Here is a 19,717-nt window from a genome sequence, read left to right as displayed (position 1 = left end):
GTATTAACACAACTCACGCAGGCTGGGAGTCCATATGTTTCCTTATCTGGATGATCGGGAGTCCATGCAGAGGAATATTGGGGTGGTCGAGCTACTAGGGTTCATTTTAAACTACCTCAACTGCACCCTGTCTAGCAATTGGAATTCATTGGAGCCCTGCTCGATACGCAGAAGGTTTGAGCCTTTTGGGGCCGAAAGGGGATGCTCTAGTTGCACTGGATACTCAGGTTCGGACAGCTCGGCATATGTTGAGGTTATTGGGCCTTATGGCATCCACAGTTTATGTGACGCCTATGACGCCTTCACATGAGAACTGCCCAGAGGACCCTAGCTTCTCAGTGGTACCAAGCCACGGGAGATCTGGAGGATGTAATCCAAGTATCCCCAGAGCTTGCTTACTCCTTGTTGTGGTGGACCATTTGTTGTAATTTGACTCTGGGACTTCCATTCCAAATTCCTCAGTTGCAAAAAGTAGTGACGATGGATGCATCTCGCCTGAGATGAGGAACTCATGTGGGTGGGCTTCATACTCAAGATGCTTGATCCACCCCGCAAACAGATCTCCAGATCGATCTCCTGGAGCTTCAGGCTATTTGAAACGCTCTAAAGGCTTTCAGAGATCAGTTGTCTTACCAAATTGTACTCATTCAAACAGTTTGGGTTTCTACCAGGTACTTGTGACCTGGCCTGGCCACTGTTGGAAACAGTTAATTCTTCGATTAATGCATTAATGATTCATCACATGCTGCCTGCCTTCTGCCTCCCTCCTGCGCCTCCCCCGCTGTGCATGGTCTGGCATCACTCCTGCCCCTCCTGGACCTGCCTGCGGTTCTCCCTCCATTTCCTTCCTCTCCCCACCCACACCTGGTGTACCTTTTTAAACAGCAAGTCTTCGGTCCTGCAGGCCTTTGAGTCCTAGGCCCCTCCACTTTGGGCTCAGGCCCCTTCCAAAGCTGCAGTACCTGTTCATTGGCTGGTGGGGTAGCTGAAGCTCTGTCAGCTGAAGAAATCCGCTGTCTGAGTTACCCCCTTCCTTCTCTTACCACCTCAGGAGCAAGGACGTCAGTGGCATGCCTCCAGCCACCGACATTTGCACTCCCCAAGCATACTCAGTTTGTTCATGAACTGAGAATGCTTGGGAAATGCCCGCTTCGGCATTTGGAGGCGCCCCGCTGAATTCCTCGCTTCTGAGGCAGCACAAGGAGGAAGGGGGTGGCTTTGGCACTGGATTTCTTTTACTGGCGGGGCTTCGGCATCCCCACCAGCAAAGGTATGATACCTAATGTGGGGGGGGGGGGGAGAGGAAATGCATGCCCCTCCAGTCCCACTCCTGTGCCCCGTCCTCCTCCAGTGGACTGCTGACTCTGACCCCCACCTTTAATTGCATAGATAAAATTTTTAATCATGAAATGAATCCCAATTTTAAAATGTAATCGAAATGCATCCCTAACTTATTTTAAAAATTTATAGACCACACCATCCTACAATTCTGGGCGGTTTCTCATTTAATTTCTAATTTTCAGAATTGCCTCACTTCTCAGCTGCAGAGGTGTTCTAAAAGCAATCTGCTTTCAGCACAGTCATTAGCTGTTTCGCAGACAAGATTTTGTTACATTATGTTTTGATTCTTCCTCCTCCTCTTCTACTACTCCTTTCTTTAGTCTTCCTACGATGTCAGTTGGCTTCCCATCAATCTTTCCTTTAGTTGGACTAATTTTTGTATCCTTTCCTTACATCTTTAAAGTCCTTTCATCGATGTATATCACTTCCTGCTTCCTTGATTCAATTCCCTCATCATGGCTCCAGTTGCCTCGACATGGACTACTTCCTCTAGCCCTTATTATTATCCTTCATAGTCTCTCATCTTGTGTGGTGCCTCTTCTCTGGAAAGGAGGATATGATCTGACCACTCTTAAAGGAAATACATCTGGACCTTATACTGGTTCTCTTCTTACCTTCACGATCGCACCTTCTAACTCTCTCATGCTCACTCACACTCGACTACCTTTCCTGTAATATCAGGTGTTCCCCAAGGTTCCATCCTGGCCCATACACTCTTCAACATATTTGTCTTACACCTCATCACCCATTCGCTCAGCTGCACCCCGTTCTGCTATGCAGGTGACTTTCAGATCCTTTACTGGGTCTCTTCCTCTTCTTTCTCTACCGTCAGTGTTTGCTTACAATTACTATCCAGCTGGATCATAGATGACCGCCGTTTCCTTAATATCTGTAAGTATGTATCTATTATTTTCCCTAACCCCTGTGTTCTCATCCCTTCTGCTCCCACTATCGCTAGTCATCCTCTTCCATTCAAGGATACCATCGAGATTCTTGGCGTCACCTTTGACTCCAAACTTTCTTTCAAAACCCATATTGACAACATTCTGTGTAAATCTTTCTTTGCCCTCCACAGGCACCTACTACCCCGTGATTGTATCCACTCCTTGATTATCTCCTTGGTCATACCAGATCTCAGACTATTACAACTATCCCTTCCTTGGCCTGCCCCTGTATTCTCTTAAGCATCTTCAACTAGTCCAGTCTATAGCTGTGAAACTTACCCCACTCTGATTACCACTTTGATCCTGTCACCCCCCCTGCTTCAATCAGAACACTGGCTTCCAGTATCCACTCATATTCACTACCAGATACTATTACTTGTCTTCTGCTCCCGACTACATCAATTGCCTCCTGATTCCATACTTTCAAACTCATTCACTTCTCTCTTCCCAAGGCTATTTGCTGCACTTCCCTTCTCCCTCCAGTTTACGTTTACAATCTCCCATGAAATGGCGTTCAGTTACATTGGATCTAAATTATGGAACTCTCTCCCACTTTCACTAAATTAAAATCTCTCTTAAAAACCCTCCTCTACCAATCTGCTTTCTGCTCTAACTCTTGATTTTGTCTCTTCTCTCTCAACTCTCTGAGATTGGTCTTGGAGGCACAGTTTGGTTTACATCTTTTTATCCTACTGCTTTTCCACTGTGACATTTTCTACCTCACTCTACACCCTATCACTTATTTTTTTAAAGTCCCTTAGCAATTCTGATTCAGTCATCTAACATCAAAGTCTTCTTCTATACAGATATTTTGCTCCTTTTTCCGACTTCATCACTGAATCCCGATCTCTGTCCCTTGCAGAACTGCCTTGCCTCTGTTTAAATGGCTTTCTCCACACAAACTAATCTTGAACCGGGATAAAGCTGTCACATGCTGATTAACCGGTGCTAATCCTGAACTCTGGTTCCAGTGCCTTTTGGAATACCCCTTCCTTTGGTCAGGTCTTTCCAGTACCTCAGTGTCATTCTTGATTCCTGTCTCTTTTCAGTCCCAAATACCTAATGTTTTAAAATCTGGTTTCTTCAATTTGCATTGCATTTGGTCTGTTTGTGATGGTTTTGATTTCAGTACAGTGCACACCCTTCTTTATGCTTTTGTGATTTCCCTCCTGGATTATTGTAATTCGGTGTATACAGGTATCTCTCAGGCTCAAATTAAGCAGCATCAGATGCTTAAAAATTCCACAGCTTGTCTCCTGTATAGAGCACATTGATATGATCATGTCATCCCACTGTTTTTCAGATTACATTGGTTTCCAGTTTCTAGTTCAAAATTCTGTGTCTTACCCATAAAGCTTACTTCCAAAAAATTCCTCTGTATCTCTCTTCGTTAACGATTCTGGGTATTCTCATCTCCTAGTATTGCTGAGCTCTAGGCAGGCCAGATTTCAGCCTACATGCAACTCTTTTTTGCCCTGTACCTTTGGAATGATCTCCTTATGAGTATTCACATCGAGGAGTGTTTCATCAGACATACCATAATAACATAGTCGATGATGGCAGATAAAGACCTATATGGTCCATCCAGTCTGCCCAACAAGATAAGCTCATAGCATATGTTATGATGCAATACTACATATACACAGACTATAGAAGCTGTTATTGAGACTGTCATTGAAGCCCCACTGCAGCTTATCTAGATCTGTCTTGCCATGATCAGGGCACAAACCGTAGAAGTCTGTCCGATACTGGCTTTGCTTCCCAATTACTGGACTCATCTAAGCACCGCTAAGTTCGTTTAGTTCCATTCTCTTGACATACAGGATTCCTTTGTTTATCCACCATGTTTAAACATCATTTGAAAACTCGCTTTTCAATGTGGCTTTTGGTGACTGAGCTGCTGGGGACATGGTGTCTTGCTGAACACAGTTATGTGGTTAAATGTGCTGCTTCACTAATTGTGTGTGATTGATGTATGATTTGCTCTTTCCTATTGTATATTGGCATTCCTTTCATAATTTTCTGTTACTGATTTTAAGTTTGTACACAGCTTTGATCTGTCCATCAGAAAAGGTGGTAGAGAAAGTACTCAATAAACATACACAAACGTTGTGGTCGCTTCAGCACTTTAAATTTCTATTATCACTCCAAAGTCTATAAGTTCTGTCCTGACACTGTCATGTTGTCTTTTGCATCTACCCAGTAGTTCATTAGGTGTTTGCCAGCTTGAATGCCTACTGTAGAGAGACAAGCTAAGAGAAGAGTATAGTCTATGACATCGAAGGCCATAGATCTAAAGAAATCAGAATCACTGGCAGATTCTTGGTATAAAAATCCAATATACATGTAAGGAAACCTAAAAGTGCCATTTCTGTACTCTTATGCTTTCTGAACCCAGTTTGCTGGGGATGAAAGATGAGGTGCTGCTCCAAATTATGTTCAAGCTGGGAGCAAATGATCTGTTCAGTCAATTTTGATATAAATGGAAGCTGTGCTATTGGATGGAAATGGTGGGATGAGTGGGTCCCTGGGTTCTGTCTTTCAGTTTGGGCATAATAGAGGCATGCTTCCAGCATTGGGGTGTACTACCTTGGGTGAGTGAGGCCATGGATGGTATGTGATCATGAGGTGCTGTAGTAGGACGAACAGTGGCGAGAAGCTCTGTCAGTTGGGGAAGTGACAGGATAGTAAATTCAGGGAGAGCGGTGATAGAAGTGGGAGTGCCCTACTCGCGTTCCTATCCAAGATACTTGAACGTGCTGCTCACTGCCGTTGCCTTGACTTTCTTTCATCTCAAGCTATTCTTGATCCACTTCACAGTGGCGTTCCTAGGGGGGCTGACAGCCGGGGCAGATCGCCGATACGCCCCGCCCAACCCCCCCGGGTGCACGCCACTGGAGGGGGTGCCCCGTGCGCGCGCCTGTCCTTCCTTCGTTCCATGCTCCCTCTGCCCCGGAACAGGTTACTTCCTGTTCCTGAGCAGAGGGAGCATGGAATGAAGGAAGAACAGGCGTGCGCGGCACCCCCCTCCCCCAGCGGCGTGCACCAGGGGCGGACCGCACCCACCGCCCCCCCCCCCCCCCCCCAGGAACGCCACTGCCACTTCAATCTGGCTTTTGCCCCTGTCATTCAACTGAAACAGCTCTTGCTAAAGTCTCCAATGATCTGTTCTTGGCCAGATCCAAAGGTCCCTATTCTATCCTCATCCTTCTCGATCTATCTGCTGCTTTTGACACTGTTGATCACAGCCTACTCCTTGATACGCTATCCTCACTTGGATTTCAGGTCTCTGTTCTTTCCTGGTTTTCTTCTTATCTCTCCCAGCGTACCTTTAGTGTATACTCTAGTGGATTCTCCTCTACTTCTAATCCACTGTCAGTTGGTGTACCTTAGGGATCTGTCCTGGGACCTCTTCTTTTCTCCATCTATACTTCTTCCCTTGGTACTCTGATCTCATCCCATGGTTTTCAGTATCTTTGTGCTGATGAGTCCCAGATCTACCTCTCCACACCAGAAGTCTCAGCCGAAATCCAGGCCAAAGTATCAGCCTTCCTGTCTGACATTGCTGCCTGGATGTCTCAGCGCCATCTGAAACTAAACATGACCAAGACTGAGCTTCTTATCTTTCCCCCTAAACCAACCTCTCCTCCTCCCCCATTCTCTTTTTCTGTGGATAACACTCTCATCCTTCCTGTTTCATCAGCTCGTAACCTTGGGATCATCTTCGACTCCTCCCTCTCCTTCTCTGCACATATTCAGTAGACTGCTAAAACCTGTTGTTGTTCTCTATAATATCACCAAAATTCAGCCTTTCCTTTCTGAGCACACTACCAGAACCCTCATCCACACTCTTATCACCTCTCGCTTAGACTATTGCAACTTGCTTCTCACAGTCTCCCACTTAGCCATCTCTCTCCTCTTCAATCTGTTCAAAATTCTGCTGCACGACTAATATTCCGCCAGTGTCGTTATGCTCAAATTAGCCCTCTCCTCAAGTCACTTCACTGGCTTCCTATCTGTTTCCGCATAGAGTTCAAACTCCTCTTATTGACCTATAAGTGCATTCACTCTGCAGCTGCTCAGTACCTCTCCACTCTCATCTCTCCCTACATTCCTCCCCGGGAACTCCGTTCACTGGGTAAATCTCTCTTATCGGCACCCTTCTCCTCCACTGCTAACTCCATACTCCGTTCCTTTTACCTTGCTGCACCATATGCCTGGAATAGACTTCCTGAGCCGGTACGTCAAGCTTAATCTCTAGCCGTCTTCAAATCTAAGCTAAAAGCCCACCTTTTTGATGATGCTTTTAACTCCTAACCCTTATTCACTTGTTCAGAACCCTTATTTTATCATACTCACTTCAATAATTCCTTATCTCTTGTTTGTCCTGTTTGTCCTAATTAGATTGTAAGCTCTGTCGAGCAGTGACTGTCTCTTCATGTTCAAATGTACAGCGCTGCTTACGTCTAGTAGCGCTTTAGAAATGATAAGTAGTACTAGTAGTGCCCAAAAAAGGCAATGACAAGGTTGCAGAAGAAGAACCTAGTGGTGCTTGGGTAGCTGTGAATTTGGAGTGGAAATGCAAAGCTAAAGTATCTGCAGAAGGCATAAGTTTAGAATCTGAATACTGTGAAGGTGCTGTGGTAAGAGTGCGGAGGACGTAGTAGAGTCTACTGGATGTTGGGGCCTAAGAGATTAAAGTAGAGTAGTATGATTTCTTCGCTTGAACAACTGCAAGTTTGTATTGGGCTGCCATAGATTTATAACATACAAGGACTACAGAAAGGTGGTTCTTCTGCCAGCGACGCTGTAGTTGGTGGAGCTGGTAGCAGTGCAGGCGAAGGGTGGTATTAAACTGTTTCTTTGCTACAACAAGATGGGGGAGCAGGAGGCCAGATGCATAGAGGAGCTAGTAAATTATAAGTAAATCGTAAGGCCCTTTCCCAGGACTCGGCCTGCTCTTCCAGTGAAAGGGTAGTAAATGATGGTAATTGCAAAGGGATTTTCCTCAGATCAATGAGAGGAAATTTTGCAAACACCTGCGTTCTCAGTTAACTATAGATATATTAGACAATGAAGAGTGCTCTGTACTTTTGGTTGAATGGAAAAAGGTAGTGCGATGGGTGCTGCATAGCACTACACTGGTTGTATATTGTAAGAAGGAAATAATACCGAGAGGTTTGTGTAGGTCAAAGAGTCCTAAGTTGTTTCCTGGTGATGGTATATTTGTTTCTAAATGGAATAGTGTCACGTTTTCACAGCAGGAACTGGGTTGTGAGCCCTTGGGCCACTGCCGAAGTGCGGCAGTGGCAGGCAAAACCACCCCACACCGGAGACTAGGCAAATCTCAGGCAAGCAGTTAGGCTTCACCTGCATTTGGCCACTTTCCACCCAGAGTTGAGCTCTGGGCTTCAGGTGGCCGGCAGGACTTGCTGGACAGGGCAGGACTGGATAACCGCAAGGCAGCACAGGGACTGAGGGTCAGAGAGGAAAGGGAGGAACATGGGCAGCAAGACAGGAGACTGGGCAAGGAAGGGAAAGCTAAAGGGCAGAACAGAAAGTTGCAGAACAGCCAATAAACAGGGAACTAACACTGACTAACAAGACACAGAACTAAGAGCTGCAAGCAGCCCCCAAAGCCAGAACACAGACAAACAGAAACTAAACACAGAATTACAAACAAGATACCAGGCAAGGAAAGCAAGCAAACCTAAACTAAACACAGACTAACTAGAAACAGGCAAGAATCTCAGGCAACAACCGGACTAGCAGAAGTGCAACAAGCACCAACATACCAGGGCCTTAGACACAATGCAAAGGCAGAGAGGTTCCAAATGGCTAATAAGCCCAGCAGGCAGCTGAGACTCAGGTGCAACAATCACCAGGCAACTAAGGGTCGGGCAGCCTGGAAGATCCGGACTGGACTGAGCTGAAATCTGGAACGGGTGACAGCACACCGACAATCTAATTCAGCCAGCACACAGAGACAGAACTAACTCACAAAGAACAGACAGAAGCCAGCTCAGAAGCTGACCACAGAAAATAAGGTGAGTCTGAGAGGGGTCACGGCCACAGACGTGACAAATAGCATTTTAAATCCTTGCTCACTAGATCTTATGCTTTTACTTATTCAAACGTTACAAGTAAAGATAGAAGAGCAAAAACCAAAATTGATGGAACATCAAAGCAAATTAAAATCTTTGCAAGATTGACAATTCATTATTGGAATTCAACAACAAATTAGAAAATTTCATAAAGAACTAAAAGGAGACAAACATAAGAAATTGCAACAAGACAAAAGAGATTATCATGAAGGATTTGTGTATTTATTGATGAAGAAACAAGATTCTTGTGAGGATGGCTCTCAATAAAGAACCTCTTTTAAATTATCTTCCAACTTTTCATGTAAAGAAGATGAACCAGCTGAAAAGTCAGGACCACAATGAGGAAGAGGCCAATTCTGGGGACCAGGCAGAGGTTGGAAGAACCGGGGGAAGGGAAATTCAGGGACAGATTTAAACAAGCTGATTACAAGACATCTGCAGCAGGACGACTTCTTATAGTAAACATTTCTATGTATGAGCTAACTGCTAGTCTCCTTCCTGTACACATTAATTGATTTGATTTGCTTACTTTATTTTTTGTCTATTAGATTGTAAGCTCTTTGAGCAGGGACTGTCTTTCTTCTATGTTTGTGCAGCGCTGCGTATGCCTTGTAGCGCTATAGAAATGCTAAATAGTAGTAGTAGTAGGTGTTGTCTTTTATACTGTCTCAGAAACATTAACCCTTTTCAAGTAAGGGTTGATTTGGCCAAATTCTTTAGAGCGCTCCAGTTAAAATTATATTTTTCTGATAAAGAGATCAATAATTGCTCTTTTTCTACAGTTTGGAATAAAAGTACCTGGACACCTCGAGGACTTGTTGACCCTGCGATAAATACGTTTAAGAAATTGGTCTTACAAGAAATATCTCAATTAGAGCAACAGACTTTTTTCTATCCTCAAAATTTGTCCAATCAAGAAAGGAAAGCGATTCAGGATTTACTAACAAACCCTGAGATTGTTATACAATGTGTGGATAAGGGAGAGGCCATTGTGATTTGGAGTAAAAAAAAAAAGATTGTTCAAGAGTCTTTGAAACAATTGTTGAACTCTGATGTGTATCCAGTATTGGATATAGATCCTACTGAAAAATTGCTATAAAGTATTAAAAGAAATCCTTCAAGAGGGCATCGAACAAGGTTTTCTTTCAAGTTTCTGTACCATCAGCATGCTCACATCCCCATTTTTTACTTGCTTCCTAACATCCTTAAAAATCCCCCTGGGAGACTGATTGTCTCAGCTTGCAATTCTTTGTTGCAAAGAACTTGTCGGTATGTGGACAATTTGTTGGCTTTTTTGGTCACACGGATTCCATCATATATAAAGGACACTACTCACTTTTTGAAAAAAAATTAGTCAGTTACATTTAGGATTTTATTTTGTGTCTTTTGGTGACTAGATGTTCAGTCACTTCATACTATGATTCCATAAGAGGAAGCTATAGAAACTGTGAAAAAAAGTTTGGAAAACTACCCTTGACCTTGGGCTGTACCAACAGATTTTTTGGTGAAACTGGCAACCATAGCTCTTCAAAAGGGGCTGTATGTTTGCTGCAACTTGGATTTGAACTTTCTTCAAATATATAGCTACATCTATGAGCTAAGTACTATTTTTGTTTTTTTCTTCAAAGTGCATGTTTATGGAATGGTTTTTTTTGTGGAGAATATTTTGAAAAACATAGTTATTGGACATTGTTAATTTACGATATCTACTGAAAACAGTTTTTGAAGCAGTGTTTTTTTTGTCCTTAGGGAGTTTCTTCACTGCTTTTTTTCCATGTTTCAGTTGAAGCTAGTGATAGTAGTCCATTAAGGGTTGGTTTAAAAAGTCTACAACTTTCCCTGGACCATTGAGGCTTCTTTAATTATTTAAAGAATATGATTTGCCTGTCCCGACCTATGATTCTCTTCCAGTTGCAGTGTTTGCAAAATAAGCTTTTGAAAAATGCAAAGGGAAGGCATTGGCAAAAGATGAGGGAGTGAAGTGCTCCAAAGAACACGTTAGATGAGGCTGAGAAGGCTGTGTGGAAAGCGAAGCTGAAAAAGTCAAGCAGAACTGAAGAAAGACATGATCAGACCAGGGAAAAGGCAATGGGGTAGAAGGGGAGACAGCAACAGGACATGCAGAAGGAGTGAGTAGAAGATCAAGGACGTTTCCAGCCTGGTGTATTACAGAAAGGATATGTTGATTTTTGGAGAGATCTGCAAGGAAATCATTATTAAAGGGAGCACTCGGATCCTCTAAGTGGTGGTTGAAATCACCAAGTATAAGGGAACAAGGGTATTGAAGAACATATTATGAGAGGAATCGTTGCAGGTTCTGGAAAGAGTCAGTAGAGACTGGAGGGGGCAGATTAACCAAAAGGAAATGGAGGGGTGGATTAGTATGAATGGAGAGGGGGGGAGCCTCAAGGGGAGGTGGTAGAGGTGGGAGCAGGTGAGAGTGAAGAGAGAATTTAGATGAGTGTATGCCAGCAAGGCCCCCATCCCATTTTTCCTGGCAGTTTGAGTGGATGTAGGAATAGCCAGGGGGTAGGGATTGAGACAGAGAAGAGATGTCATGATCAGAAAGCCAAGTCTCTGTCAGAAGAAATCCAGGGAATAATGAACAATCAAATCATGTAAGAACATTGACTTACTGCTTATAGACCAAATATTTAGGAGGCTGAGTTACAGGAGTGCACTGGTGGGGAGGGATAGGTGATCAAAAGCATACTCAGGGAACAGGAACCAGAGCGGGTCAGAGGGGAGGAGCGTTGCTGCAAGTCAGAACTCCAGCGCCAGGGAACCAGGATGGGGTGCTGGAACGCATCAGAAGAGGTTAGAGGGGCCATTAGGAGACAAGAGCAGGAAACAGAGGAAAATTAAAGGGGTTGGCCCTATAATAGTGTGCATAAAGTAGTGTGTCCTGCTTCTTGTGTGCACTCTTTAGGCTCACACCCCACAGTAGCGGCTTGTTTTTATATGAAATCTTTTTAATAGTAAAATATGTATATTATATTTGCTTAAATAGTTAAGCAAACATAATATACAGCATAAGTTCCCATTTTCCATCGTTCCCCCCTCCCCCATATTACATCATCAACTAATATCCCTTCACCCCTACCATAACCCTCCCCCGAAGCGTATCCATTCGCTCTACTGATCCGCCTTGAAGTAACATTATAACATTCCCCTAGTCACAGAAGCCTGTATTCTTATAGCCCCTAAGGCATTAAACAAGAAGGAAGGAAGTCTTCAGTCTGCATCCCACTCCTCCCTCAATGAGCCCAAATCTGATAAAACAAAAAATGATTGGCACCAGATCCCCCCATAAACATAACCAGTACTCTCATAGTGTGTTAACGAGCAAACTACGCCTCCATGGGGTCAGTGACCGCAGATAAGAATCCCAAACTAACATAAAAAAAATTCCTGCACTTAAGGGATCCCCTAGCCTCCCATATAGCCAGTTGGTGGATTTGATTTTTCCAGTGCCAATATTCTGGAGGTGCTGGAACTGTCGAACATTGAAGTATACATTTCCATCCCATCAAATATAGTTTATGAAAAGAAGAGTGGTACCCCTGCCTATTCCCCGAAAGGTTCCAGGCTTATCCAAGAAAAACTGATCTACAACCCCAGGTAATCTATGGCCACATAGTTGTCATAGGTATCTAGCTAATTTGCCCTAGAAATCCTGTAGCAGTGGGCTGGACCAAAAGGAATTTTAAAAGTACCAATGTCGTGCCCACATTTGATTTTTAAAAAGCCAGTGGAGTACCACCTGAATAACACAGTTGTTGCTGGGTGAAGTAAGCCCTGTATAAAACCCGATAATAATATTTCCTGAAGTCTGGCTCATTTTGTAATAGTGGGTATTTGTCGTATATTTGTCAAGAGGTCCCAATCCCCCAAGGGAGATACCAAATCCTCTGTCCACTCTGATAAACCATCTCCAAATCTTTTCTAGGCTCCCACTTAAGTAGAGCTTTATGAAGCCCTGAAATAGAGAGTTTAGGTTTAGAGATATTGAGAAAAAAAGTTTGGACCCAATTACCTAGTTGCATGGCTAGCTTTTTCGAGTCTAATTAAGCAACATAATGTTTTAACTGACAATGCAAACCTATTCCCCAAAATGGCATCAATATGCTGCTGCAAAACCTCAAAATGTATTAATTGGCCCTCTGGTCCCAAGATATGTTCCAACAAGTTGATGTCCTTTGTAGGAATATACACAGAAGGACAAACTCCTAATATACCAGAGGTACTCAGCTGACAGAACACGTTTCTAGGGGAAGTGTACCTCTTTGGCCTTTGGCTATCTAGCTGTACTAATGAAAGGAACAATGCCACTGATGGAATATATATAGTGATACCTCGGTTTTCGTTGATAATCCGTCCGAAAACAATCAATGAGAACCGAAACAGACGAAAACCGAGGCAATTATTTCCATATGAATCAATGTAAATCCAATTAATTCATTCTAGACACTCATTTTATAGAGAATAAATATAGTCCCATGATGGAGCTAAAGGGAAAGGGTTAACTTATTAGCAAGGGAAACACTTAACAGAGAAAATGAGACTTGAGCACATGTGATTTTATCTTGCGTGCGTTGCATTAGACGTGCGGGGTGATGCTCACACAGCGAGAAACAGCGCCACAATGAGCAGAACACATGGGTCGCCCTTTTTCGCAAAATTAGCAATGAAAACCGAGGCATCCAACAAAATCCAAGACAAATTTTTCACTGAAAAAATCAACGAAAACCGAAACCGACGATAACTGAAGTCAACGAAAACCGAGGTTTCACTGTATTATGATTTATTATGAATATAAAAATAATATAGCAAATGCAAAGCAATTACAAAACTAGATTATTACCAAAATATATATAATGATATATGATTATCCAAACTGACTATCTAAATGAGTCTTATGTAAAATACACACTTAGTAGCAGGTGATTCACTGACCAGCAATCCTGACCTAAAACCAATCCATCACAGACAAAAGCCAAGGACTAACTGTCCCCCTGACCATAGGTATCCAGTTATCTCACCTTGCCATCTTATGACAGACTTCCAATGGTAAAGAAGTGGATTCCTCCTCTGAGACTCAAGCTGAAGCCCAAGCGAGTTTCTCAGTCCAGGAATAAAGTCCAAGGTTGGTATTCTAGATACAGATGGCATAGTTGTTAGGGAGGCCGTGTATCGTAGCTCAGCTAACCTTTTTGTTACAAGGTATGCAGTCTCTTGCTCTCTGTCTCAAAGCCTTCTATCCTCAAGCAAGTCTTCTGGTCTTCTTCCTTATGTTCTCCTTCTTCAGTCCAACCTTGCATTCAAGGGTTAGATGATACCTGTGGACAAATCACAGACTGTGTAATAATGTCCAGCCAGATTCATGGTCATGAAGAGAGGCCTTTGTTATAGCAAAGAAACTGTTATCAGAAGGCATATGCAAACCTCCCTACCGGATCCCATACTCCTGGAGCCATCTGTCTCTCTCTCCTCCATTCTTCCCAGGAGATAACTGGGCTAGTTTGCAACAAATAATATGTCCTTGGACGAAGTCATCTTAGTATGCCCAGCAGTAATTTTCCTTTGTAGAAAAGCTGGTTTCTGATGGTTACAGATGTATTCAGGGCACAGGCTGTAGAATCCATATTGGTATAACAGAATGGTTCAGGCTTGTATAGGCCCCAGACCAGCAAAGGTGAGATCGCAAATAAATACTCCTACACCTTATTGCCCCATACAGCAAATACTGGATTATCCATGTCAGGTTCAAAATCTATATTGCCCCAAAGTGGAAGCTGATTCGCAAAGGACAGAAAAAGGCTGTCCTAACTTTATGCGGTGAAGGTAGCCAGGCACTGATCTAAATATTGGCTGGATAGTAGCTTTGGCTGCACCCCCTTTTTTCCACAGGCCTACCTTGAAGAATCCCTGGTTGTTCAGTGGTAAATGGGCAAGAGTGGTGCCCACTTCCTCCTGCCCAGGTCCAAGGCCGCTACAAAATTGCTGCTGCGATCTCTAGTGGCAGCTTCAGTGTATTTCAAATACTATGAGGCTGCTGATAGATGTCACAACAACCATTTTGTGGGGGCCTCGGACCTGGACAGTAGTGAGTGGGCATCACTCGCCCATTTACCATCAGGGATTCTTCAAGGTAGGCCTGGGGGAGGAGGTGGCCGGTGTGGATGAGGGCCCAGCCTGTTGTGTGACTGTGGGGGTGGGGGTAATGGAATTGGGCCAGAGGGAGGATTGGTCCATTCCAGGGGATAGGAGGTGGTAGAGACAGGGACAGGGGTGGTTGGAATTAGGATCTAGTTACAAATGTCTTATGCGATCCTGGCTGAATATTACCCTGGACCCAATTAAGCTCCGGTGGCCAGGGCAACTAGGTGGCCTGGATATTCAGTGCCAATGATGACATGGCCCAGCACTGAATATCTGGGACTAATTTCCGACAGCGGAATATATAAAAAAAAACAAAAAAAACACTGACTGCCACCGGCTGAATATTATTGGCCAATGTGTTGAAAGAAACTTAATACCTTGCTAATCTCAAAATCGGGTCATTCTTCTTATTGAATTCAACTCTAGTCAGTGTAATCAGTCATACGGCACATCTAAACCTTCTAATACTTTAAGTAAACAGTACAGCAAATGAGAAGTTGCATTTCAAAATGCTTGTCAGTCTGCATCATCTTGAAGTCATCGTTTGTCTGCCCATCTAAAAAAAAACTTTCAACGGGAGCACTTGAAGGCAAACCCATGTTATACTTCAAAAACAGTGCCTTGATACAAAGAAATTGTGATACATAGATTACTTCATGAGACCTGCCATTTAGAAATTGGTCCAATTCAGCAGCAGCAACACTTCTGATAACAGAAAGTGACATCCTTATCACCACAATCACTGCTGGATGAAGCTGGTGCAGTTTGCTCTGATGACAGCTTTACTGTCTTCATTGCTTCCAAAAGAAGTTCTTTATAAAGATGAAACAGTTGCAACATAACTGCAGCCAGAATCAAATCTTTGCAGTCAAGATAATGACCAAAACTCTCATAAAGCCCACATTTTGAAGTGCATGAACCAGAGGTGAGACATATTAATAGTCTTTACTAACTTTGGTCAGCTTCATTTTCAACATACTACTACTAATAATCATTTCTATAGCACTACTAGACATGCTCAGCGCTGTTCACATTACATACAGGTACTTTCTCTGTCCCTAGAGGGCTCACAATCTACGTTTTTTGTACCTGGGACAATGGAGAGTTAAGTGACTTGCCCAAGGTCACAAGGAACTGCAGTGAGATTTGAACACAGGTTGCCAGTATCAAAGCCTGCTGCACTAACCATTAGGCTACTCCTCCACTCAACATGACCAATGTTTGCAGCAAAAAGCCCAGGTGACATTTAGCTTCACTTGTGGGATGTCCAGAGCAGCTGCCAGTGGACTCATGACACAGCAGTACTCACCCATAGAAATTTTTTCATGCTGTCTGAATCCAGTTACTGCCAAAGCTATTCAAGCAGGCTATTCAAGTTCATATTTTTGCCAACTCTCAGGACTAGCTTACCATATGAACTCAGATATTACACTTGCCTTCCGTGACTACACATGCAGTTTTTTCCTCGCGTTAGTCACTTTACCTTGTCTATATATTCCACTTCTGCATGTCCCCTTTTCTGTCTAAAATGTGTGACATGGCAAGTAGCATGCCTACAATTAAATGAATCTTTTACTGTTTTAATGTATACTGTTAAATGTCACACCCTACACTCACACAGCTACCCTTCCAGTTATATATTGTCAGAAAAAACATGGATGGAGAGTCTTAGGCCTAAGGTAGAGCTGAGTGGTTGGCTGTGACAGCTAGCATGTTTCAACAACTTCTGATAGTGCACCTGACCTTATCTCTACCTCAGCCTGAAGCAATAAGTGCACAGCTGTAATGTGGATCACATAGTTCAACCCCCCTGAGCCCCCCAATCACGTCCAATTGCAAGATTTCCTGATCACAAGTCTGCCAAGCCACGTTGCACGGTGTCTCCAACCCCATTCTCCATCCACCTCAGGTGTCTACTCAGAGGCAAGACCTGTTAGTCCAATGTCAAGGGACGGGAGCAGTCCCCCCTCTGGTCCCATTCCATCTAGCACCATGTTCAAAATGGCATCGCTGGCCCCTAATGGTACTACTGCAAGACTGTTGATTGGGGTCAGCAGCGTCATTTTGAATCTGATGCCAGATGGAGTGTGAGTGGAGGGGCAGAGCTCCCACTCCTTACCACTAAACCACCAGATTTTGCATCTGGATAGGCATATGAGCCAACTTTTCGAAATGATTAGGGATGCTAAAACCAATGGAAATTATGCTCAATATCGGGTATTCTCAAGCTCTCACAGAGCTGGCTTCTGTGCCCAGAAGTGGAGGGGGGTGGGGGGTGGTTGGACATGGGTTTAAGAAGTTCTGACTTGGGAGGTTTAGGGGCAGCAGACAAGGGATTAGGTTGCTCAGGGGTGGTCAAACTTGTGACTGGTGTGATCGAACCGGTGGTGCCTCTGCGGGTAACTGTATTGCTGAAAGTTACAACATTCAGCTAAGACGTTATATGCCTGGCATCAGCCCAAGCATATAATGTGATGACCCTGCGTTAACTGTCTGCCCTGTGCATAAATGCAGGGCACATGCCCCCTGCATTTAATGCACAGGTTTGCATTTACTGCACATTCATTTTCGCTGTTTACATGCAGTAAGTGCAAATCCTACTGCAGTTTAGTATAAAAGCCCCAGTGTTGAAAACAGCCTGATCCACTGAACTTCAATAAGATTTTATATTCCATCAGAGTAATTAGGATATGGAAAAGAAGTATTATAGAAATCCACTTCCACCATATCGTAATGGACAACTACTTCCACATCTTTATAATAATGCACTGTGCTAGAAAATGATTGCAAAATCACGGTTACTTAGGAGTTCAGAAGGATTTTGAGCCTTAATATTTATTGTACCTTCCAGGAGCATTATAAATATGTTGTTTATACAGTTAATCGCTGTGGCTTATGATTGTTACTACCTGAATGATTGAAACTGTTTTTCTGCTGAGTGAATATGTGCTCAGCATGATTGGAGTCCAGAGAATTTCATTTTCTCTTTAGAATCTGGGTCAGACATATGAATTCTAAACACGGCAAGATATATACTGACTAGTATTACAGCAAAATGAATACTTAATAACAGTGTTTTCCTTTTCTTTGTGATCTGGCTAATATATTGAAGTATATACTATTAACACAATAATTATCCTGTTAGAAAAGAGAAAGCCCTCATATGAGTGATTTAACTGTCTAGTATATCTCTTCCAGATGTCACTCTTCCCCGTCTCAAGGTCTTTATACCACAGCTGTTGTCACGGTTACACATTGAAGCGCTTCTCCATGGCAATATAACAAAACAGGTTGGATTCTTATTTTTATAATGAAATCAGTAGATTCTATATTAAGAGAAGCACTCTGCTTTTCATATTAAAGAAGAAGCATTTCTGAAATGTTCCAATTTTAGGGGTAATTTTATAAAGCATTTTCCACATGTGGAAAGAGCTCTTATAAAATTGTTCAGGACTTTATATGCATAAAAATTAGATGCACTCATTCCATGCATTTAGCCATCATTATGCGTGTGGTTTGGCAGAGCAGGGGTGGAGTTGAGATGAATGCATTAAAGACTCTATATTTAGCCAGCAGTCATTAGCGTTTTGCTGATCTCCACCAGTGTTATACCTGGAAATTCAATGCCGGGCTGTGTCTGGGCTAAATTCAGTGCCAGGCCGTGTCTGGGCTCCAGCATTGAATTTCCAGGTATAAAGAGCTGGCGAAAACATAGCCAGTTAAGTTCAATAAACAGCAGTTAACTGGCTATGAATAACCACATAAAAATAGGACTGACTTTTATGCAGTCCTAGTTATGTGGTTATCCTAGCCAGTTACGTTATCTCCACCCCCAGAACATCCACAAAATAACCAGTTTTTGTTTGAGTGCTAACCAGGCATTTTCAGCTCCACTATCCAGTTAAGTGTCGTTGAAAATGGCCGGTTAGTCCCAGACAGGCAGTTTAAACAGCCAGGCTGTTTAAATTGTTTTGAATATTGAGCCTGTAGTTCATAAAATATGTGAGCACATGCACAGAATTACGTATAAATTTAAAATGAAACTTTTTTCTCTCTCCAGAGCAGGTGTAAATTTGTTCTGTGGAGACTATCTGTGGGTGCTTATTTTTTTCTTAAATATTTTTATTAGACATGTCATCTATGTGGCCTTTGTTTCAACAATTTTGATTGATAATATAACAAAATTAACAGTCAACAATGTCAGTATATATCCATTTGAGAACAAGACAAACTGAGTACAAACGTGGTGATAATGTCATCATCAAAATTTTAAACATTTTCTCCCCCTCCAACTCCACCCCCACCCCACCTCCTCAGAGTGTATTCCACTCTGTTAATATTTCAATAATTTGTTATTGGAGGTATCTCAACAACACATTCGCAGCTAACATTGTGGACCTAACAGATTCTGCATATAAACTCAATGTGGTTCTCCCAGCCTCCAATCATTTCTCCTGTGATTTCTCCTCCCCCCCCCCCCCCCCCCCCCCCCCCCCCCATTTTCCTCCCCTCCCCTTCCCTATCCCTCCTCCCTCCCTCTCTCCCTCCTCCTCCCCCTTCTCTGCCACACTGTCTGCTCGCATCCTTCCAACTCCTGCAATGCAAGAGTAGTATCTGTGTCACATATCCATTAAATGACCTCTGGCATAAGGTGTTAGTGTCTGCCAGAACCGGAGTCCAACAGTCCCAGAAGGCTCTGACCTCGCACGGCCGCCGACTTCTCAAGCTCGTTCTTTCCATACATTGCAGGTGGATCATTAGTCCTCTCCATTGAGACACCGTGGGGCCCTCTGCGGACACCCATGCCAGCAGTATTGTTTTCTTCACCACCATAACTGTTTTCAAGACAAACACCTTGCATCCCCTAGGTAGGGGTCTAGAGAGCTGTAGGTAGCCATAAAGTAGTCTAGGGTCTTCTTGCCAAGTTATAGCCCAGGTGACAGCTGTCTGCTTGGTCAAGGCCTTCCAAAATTTCCGAACCCATGGACAACTCCAAAACATATGGCCCAGTGTGGCTCCCTTAGCTGTGCATTTGGGGCATGCTCCGTCCGGTGATACTTCCATGTGAAAAGCTCGCCTAGGGGGTATATATGCTCTCAATGTAAACTTAAATTGTAATTTCCAGAAATTTGTTAGATCCGTATTCTTGCGGTACCCAACAAGGTG

General features: G+C 43.3%; 1 protein-coding gene across 3 annotated transcripts in view; it reads left to right on the top strand.

Annotated features, from left to right (window-relative positions):
* The window catches only part of IDE (insulin degrading enzyme), a 441,269-nt gene that overhangs the window by 331,442 nt on the left and 90,110 nt on the right, over positions 1-19,717 (top strand). For all 3 annotated transcript variants that reach the window (XM_030203006.1, XM_030203005.1, XM_030203004.1), the window contains exon 18: positions 17,750-17,841. In XM_030203006.1, coding sequence (XP_030058866.1) covers positions 17,750-17,841 — 92 coding nt within the window. The remainder of the gene's footprint in view (positions 1-17,749; positions 17,842-19,717) is intronic.

The sequence above is a fragment of the Microcaecilia unicolor genome, chromosome 5 (assembly GCF_901765095.1).
Source record: "Microcaecilia unicolor chromosome 5, aMicUni1.1, whole genome shotgun sequence".
Classification (NCBI taxonomy): Eukaryota; Metazoa; Chordata; class Amphibia; order Gymnophiona; family Siphonopidae; genus Microcaecilia; species Microcaecilia unicolor.
The sequence above is the reverse complement of the archived record's forward strand: the minus strand, read 5'-3'. Positions and strand labels throughout refer to the sequence as shown.